The sequence below is a fragment of the Aegilops tauschii genome, chromosome 1 (genome assembly GCF_002575655.3).
Source record: "Aegilops tauschii subsp. strangulata cultivar AL8/78 chromosome 1, Aet v6.0, whole genome shotgun sequence".
In the NCBI taxonomy this organism is placed as follows: domain Eukaryota; kingdom Viridiplantae; phylum Streptophyta; class Magnoliopsida; order Poales; family Poaceae; genus Aegilops; species Aegilops tauschii.
In genome coordinates, this window is record NC_053035.3 from 98,540,932 (window position 1) to 98,547,394 (window position 6,463).

The 6,463-nt window shown below is 44.7% G+C and overlaps 1 protein-coding gene across 3 annotated transcripts; it reads left to right on the plus strand.

Annotated features, from left to right (window-relative positions):
- Window positions 1-2,784: 2,784 nt before the first annotated feature.
- LOC109747013 (uncharacterized) lies at window positions 2,785-6,106 on the plus strand. 3 transcript variants are annotated; one of them, XM_020306107.4, is made up of 6 exons: window positions 2,835-3,013; window positions 3,222-3,981; window positions 4,061-4,222; window positions 4,519-4,668; window positions 4,951-5,030; window positions 5,546-6,106. In XM_020306107.4, exons 2-6 carry the CDS (start codon window positions 3,277-3,279, stop codon window positions 5,763-5,765), a joined length of 1,317 nt encoding a protein of 438 aa, XP_020161696.1. In that variant the 5' UTR covers window positions 2,835-3,013; window positions 3,222-3,276; the 3' UTR covers window positions 5,766-6,106. The 3 variants fall into 3 exon arrangements, with proteins under 3 accessions (XP_073365163.1, XP_020161696.1, XP_040255430.1); XM_040399496.3 differs by having other exon boundaries at window positions 2,879-3,013; window positions 3,231-3,981; XM_073509062.1 differs by having other exon boundaries at window positions 2,785-3,981.
- Window positions 6,107-6,463: the final 357 nt, after the last annotated feature.

Genomic DNA, 6,463 nt, shown 5'->3' on the forward strand with positions numbered 1-6,463 from the left:
CGTAGAATATGTAGGAGCCAATATGAGCATATAGGTTCCGCTATTGGTTATGGGCCGGAGAGGTGTCTCGGTCATGTCTACATAGTTCTCGAACCCGTAGGGTCCGCACGCTTAACGTTCGATGACGATTTTGTATTATATGAGTTATGTGATTTGGTGACTGAATGTTGTTCGGAGTCCCGGATAAGATCACGGACATTACGAGGAGTCTCGAAATGGTCGAGAGGTAAGATTTATATATAGGACGATAGTATTCGGACACCGGAAGTGTTCCGGGGGTACCGGGTATGTATCGGGTCACCGGAAGGGGTTCCAGGCACCCCCGACAAAGATATGGGCCTTATTGGGCCAAGGGCGGGACAGACCAGCCCCTAGTGGGCTGGTGCGCCCCCATATTGGCCGAATAGGAGGAGAAGGAAGGAGGGGAAGGGATAAAGGAAAGGGGAGGATTCGGCATCCCCCTTTCCTTCTCTCCCCCCTCTCTTTCCTTCCCCCTCCGACACTTATGGAAGGGGGAGGCCGACTCGTGGGAGGCGCCCAAGTAGGATTACTCCTACTTGGGGCGCCCCTTGCTGCCCCTCTCCCTCTCGCACCTATATATATATGTGGGAGGGCACCGCTAGAACACAGAACATCAATTGTTAGCCGTGTGCGGCGCGCCCCTCCACAGTTTACACCCCCGGTCATATTGTCGCGGTGCTTAGGTGAAGCCCTGCGCGGATCACTTCACCATCACCGTCACCATGCTGTCGTGTTTACGGAACTCATCTACTTGCTCGACACCTTGCTGGATCAAGAAGGCGAGGGACGTCATCGCGCTGAACGTGTGCAGAACTCGGAAGCGTCGTATGTTCATTGCTTGATCGGTCGGAGCTAGAAGAAGTTCGACTACATCAACCGCGTTGTCAAACGCTTCGCTTTCGGTCTACGAGGGTACGTGGACACATCCTCCCCCTCTCGTTGCTATGCATCTCCTAGATAGATCTTGTGTGAGCGTAGAATTTTTTTGAAATTGCATGCTACGTTTTCCAACATAGTCTGGCAAAAGTTGATTAAAAAAAATGTGACCAGCGACGTCCTGTAGGGTATTTAATGAAATAATGCTTCAATTCGTGTGGCAATGTCTGCCCATTTAGTATTTAGGTCGTCGTCCTATGGAGAACGTGTATGAGATGTGTAGGGCAACGGCGTGGCCACACGTCTTCAATAACATGATTGTTGAGCAGTCAGCAACCATCACCAACACGCTCCATTCCTAGGCGCCGTCTCGAAAGTGCCCGCCTTGCTCGACTAGTTGTCACCCGTCAGCAATGCACGAGAATGACTCGATCGGAATCAAAATCGAAATCTAGAAGTCCATGTTGTGTCCGACATAAATTCCTTTTTGGATTTTAAGGACTTATTTTTTTGTTGCAACGCACGAATTCTTTTGCTAGTATAAAAAAAGAGATTTGGTAGGTTTGCATCACCTCCTACCCCTGGTTTTTCTTCCCCATGCCCCCAATCCCGGCTACGTTTTCCGTAGATCTTTTAGCTAATCTCAATCAATGCCGCACAAAGAAAAAATGAAGTAATTTTAAATAATCCAAACCAAATTAAAACTTTTCTTTGTCCTACCTATTCCCTTAAAACAAAAAAATAACCTATGAAAAGTATCGTGTAATGATGGACGGAAGAATCGGATTAATTATAGTGTCATTCTTTCAAGTGAGGCGTTTTGGCTCCCAAGAGCATCTGCACCTGCGCTGAATAAAAGAAAATCAAAACAAATACTAGAAAAATTCAAAAAAATCTAGTTTTTTGGCATGGTAGATAATTTGGTGCGTGATGTCTGGTCCAAATTTTAAATCATTTGGACATCTGAGTAGCCCTCGGCAAAAAAAAACAAATTTAAGATCTGTTAAATAGTGTACTGTTCGTATACTGTTTTGACCCAATTTGTCTTTTTTGCTGAGAGCTACTTAAATGTACAAATGCTCTGAAATTTAGAGCGCACCTCACGCACCAAATTATCTACCATGCACAAATATTTTTTTTGGATTTTTTTTGAAATTTTTATGAATTATTTCTTGACCGGGTGCAGATGAGCCCAGGCTCAGAATTGAATATTCGCATTCTTTTCCGCTTTTGATTATAGCATGCGTAGTGTGGTTAAATACCTCAAGAGCCTTAAAGTATCGTTTACGCTAAAATCTCTCGTTCCCTTTTCATTATTTTCATTTTTGTCACATTCTGTCACCCGATCCTACCTGGCGACGTCGACATGGGTCGATGTGGGATGTGCCATAGAAAAAAAGAGGCACTCACGATGCCTCATTCGAGGCACTCGTAATTGGTATTAAGTCATTAAAATTTGTTTGCCCTGTTGCAACGGACCGGTAATTAGCTAGGAGTATAAAGAAAACTTGATGGAAAAAAAAAAATTGATGGGAAAGGCTAGATGGCTACAAGTTAATAGATTTTCAGTTTTCAGAAAAATAAGACGCTCGAAATGATATAGCGCACAATTTGAGTGTGTTGGGCCTCTTTGCTTACGAAAATGTTGCGCATACGATCGTTTCAATCGGTGGCTGCTCGCGCGCACCATATGTGAAATGTGATGGATCGTATGCTGATTTCACCGAACTTGTAGGTGACGGAATGACACACTGCTCCTTTCAAAAAGTAAAAGTGAACGTTCACATCATCGGTCTGATCTAGTATGAACATGTCAAGAAAGTCAAAAAAGATGAGCATAGCTCGTGTCCTCCTTACCCTTTCCTCATCCTTCTTGGCAGTGTTCTCAGGGCTTTGTGGGCCCTGCTTTCCATCTCCATGAATTGTCACTTCCGTGGCTGCTTCGCCTGCCACCGTCCGTCCATGCCTCGTCAGTCCCCGAGCTGGCCGTACTGTCGCCGCGTGCCTTGACTGCTCCTATCTCTCCCCCTCCCCCTCCCACTTCGCCCCATCGGACTTTCTTGACGGCGGCGGCTCTCGATCGGCGGTGGGCATTGCTCCTTCTCGGCGTGCACTGGTGAGCTCCACTGGCTATGTGCTCTGCTTTCTGTCCTATGGCATCCAGTTGAGCTAGCCTCTGTTGCATAATCTGCAAGCGACTGAGTTGGGATTTACAGTCAGAAACTGCAAATCTTGCTTCAATCTTGTGCAAGATGCACCCAGCTTAGCAGACGAGCATCATAATCGCCTACCAACTCACTTGATTTTACTCTTCATTCCGCAAGACACCACAGATTGGCTGCTTATTTCGGGACAGCACAACCCATTGGTTCTTCAGTGATGCCTCGGAGCAGGAGCCATCTCAAACTAACCTCGCCTTGCTCCCCGAAGGCCGTCCACAAGGTCATCTCCCGCTTCTCCCCCGAGAAGAAGCAGCTCGTGCGGTCAATCGGTTTCGGGGGCCTACTGGAGCTGCCACTGCACAGGAAGGTCGGCCACAGGTTCTCCCTGTGGCTCCTCACCAAGGTAGCTCGAGATGCCACTCGTGCTCAATCTGCAGCAGCCGGCAAAGTTGCCGGCATACCGTTCTACCCACACGATGTCAGCATAGTGTTCGGCGTGCCCTCCGGAGGACGTCCGGTGCCCAAGAAGGATCAGGTTCAGGGGCTTGTTTCCGATGAGGCCAAGGCGACCGTGCGCGGCGCGCTCGGCTTGGACGAAGGAGACGACAGCAGGCTCAGAATCCTGCATGCTGCAAAGCATGTACTGAAGAAGAGATTCCGTCGGGGAATGGCGGAGAAGGACCGGGCTGCATTCAAGGTCGCGTTCGTGGTCTTCGTTGTGGAGAATCTGCTGGCTCCAAGGGAGGTGGACTCTATATCCCTGGACTACTTCATGGCCCTGCGGCGTCCTGATGAGATTCAGACGTATGATTGGTCCGAGTACGTGATTCGTGTCATTTTGGACTCTGCCTGCCAAGTTCAGGCTGCTTTTGCTCAGGGGCGGCCTGTGGAGAATCTGTTTGGATGCATTCTTTTCTTACAGGTAGGCAGGGCGATACGCCCGTGGTTTTTGTTACTAGGATGCAGAGTGTTTGATGATTGACTTTGCTAACAACCTGCAGATATTCTATCTGGATAACTTGGATTTTGGTCGTGAGAAGAATCTGCTGCATGATCACACACCACGATGCAAGGCATATGACTACGACACGATTAAGAAGCTTGCCAAAGCCGACCGCACCCGTTATCGTGATGGTGGTTTACGGTCCTTTGGAAGAAAGTCGGTATGTTGTGTCTTTGAGATTATTTTTGGACCATGATAAGTACTGAACGTCAGGTACGAGCACATGGCAACTCCGAACGTTTTCGACGGCAAGTTTAGTGGCGCGAAGTTTATTATTGACGGAAACTTGCCGTGTGTCACTGGAAATTGCCGTCCTTGCATGGCTGGAATTGCCAATGAAAAACGTTAGGGCCGGAGTGCCACGCACCTGACGTGTGACACTTATCATTTGGGTTATTTTTTCTTTATGATATGTGAGTGTTTATGGTATTATTGGTTTAAATGATTGCTTGACAGGCACGAGAGGCCTCTGATGTTTGTTACGAGCGTTCTATCACTCGATGCGGTAACCACGTGAACGGTGTTGTGGTTGGTTCAGCCGACGGTGGAGAACAGGATGGCCACTCTGATGATATAGTCTTCACGGATGGTAGAGTTTTCAATCAGGTATTAACTACCGAGGGGAAGTCTGCTGGAGCTATCAAGTGTAGCTTGCGAGAATGTTGTAAAAATACTATTTACCATGGACATTCTGATGCATTCAGGCTCAGTGTATGAGACCAATCTGACAAAAAAGAAGTGTTTGTCAAAACAGAAATGGGCATACTATTGTTTTAACAAAAGAATTATTATGCACATTTTTAATATGTGCATATTTGATTTTGAAGTAGTGTTACATGCTTTTATTAACGCTTTCAAGAACATGCTCTTATTTTTGTGATTTTGCAGAAAATTTTATGTGAAGTGTGTGGAGATGTTGGTATGGAAGATCTTGTGATGTTCTGCGCTTGCGGTGCTACTGTGCATCAGTACGTTTCTCTATAATATATCATATACTCCATCTATTCTTTTGTAAATGATCTTAGACTGCACCCTGAAGTTCGAACATTCTGAAATCTATCTTCATCATATTTATCGTTAAAATAAATTTTGTAATACTGGATTTTACTAATTTGCATTAACTTGAGTTGCAAATCAAATGTCGAAGTTAAGTCTGGGAAACTATGAAAATTCAAAACATTCTTTACTTCTGTAAAAAGAAAGAAAGAACTAATTATATTTTTTACGTCTTTTTTTGACAAAATATAGATGTTCCAAGCCTCTCACTACTGATATCATGTGCAAAATATAGACGTATTTATTTTTTACGTCTTTAGTACAAAATATAGATCTTTCGCCAAACAATGTGTTGTTTAGTGAGTACTCTACTCTCATTGGGAGGTTAGTTTGGTGATAATTAAAATAGGTTTTGACCATTTGCTCTTCAATCGTTATTTGGTCATTATTGTCTGTTGCTTGATCGATGTGATCCGTTGTTCTGCAGATATTGTTCAGACCCGGTTGTTCTTGATGCAACATTAGTAGAATGGTCATGTGATGAGTGTCAGGCAAAGCAGGGCAATGCCGCTGCTGACAAATTATCAGCAGAGGCGCTGAATCGAAAGCGGCCTAGTCATTATCTAACGGAAATTACAGTGGCAACAAACAGTGTCTCGAAAAAGGCCTGTGTGCAAAAAGGAGATCAGGAAGAACATTTCGCGTAAGAAGTCCAGTTCATGTGCTTGCTGACGTTGACAGATCAAATTCTTTCTACCCAAGGGATTGTTTAGAGGAACTTGGTTTTTTTTTTTCAATTATGATCTGTGCAGATTAAACCTTCTGGTTTCCTGGCTGCCTGTCTACTAGTACTAGAATCGCGGCATTAATGAGGTGGATATATGTCTCAAAAAGGTTTTGTAGTAGCCATCTATTTCTGAAACTTTTAGATGTTCACGAACTGGGTTCTGTCCCTCGACTTGTGCTCTTTCTCACTTAAGGGATTACCTACATGTTTTAAGTATCATGTAGGAGTATAAGTTTTGGCACAAAAAAATATTTGTGATTACTACTGCTACTGCTTTTTTGCTACTCTTTACATGATGGGACATATCTTCGGACGAACGTATTGTCATAAGGGAAGACAAACGTCTATGACGTTTTTTTTGGTCACATGATAGCACGAGCAGAGTTGACGGCGAATCATGTGAACTGAAGTGTTAGTATTATACATCACACTGCTAACTTAAAATTTGGATCTTTATCATTATAAATTTTGTTAAACTATGCTCATCAAAGCCGAATCTTTCCCCCTCAATATGACAGATTATGCTGTCAAACAGGAGGTTGATAGTTCCTTGCTAAGCTGACTAGATGATGTAGGGTGGAAACCCTAGGGCCGATCTTTCACGATTGGAGCGGATCC

Excerpts from the sequence above, each read along its gene's own strand:
- LOC109747013 (XM_073509062.1), top strand. The coding sequence starts at position 3,277 with ATGCCTCGGAGCAGGAGCCATCTCAAACTAACCTCGCCTTGCTCCCCG. Across the intron at positions 3,982-4,060 it reads GATGCATTCTTTTCTTACAG|ATATTCTATCTGGATAACTT; the intron begins GTAGGCAGGGCG and ends AACAACCTGCAG. Across the intron at positions 4,223-4,518 it reads GGTCCTTTGGAAGAAAGTCG|GCACGAGAGGCCTCTGATGT; the intron begins GTATGTTGTGTC and ends ATTGCTTGACAG.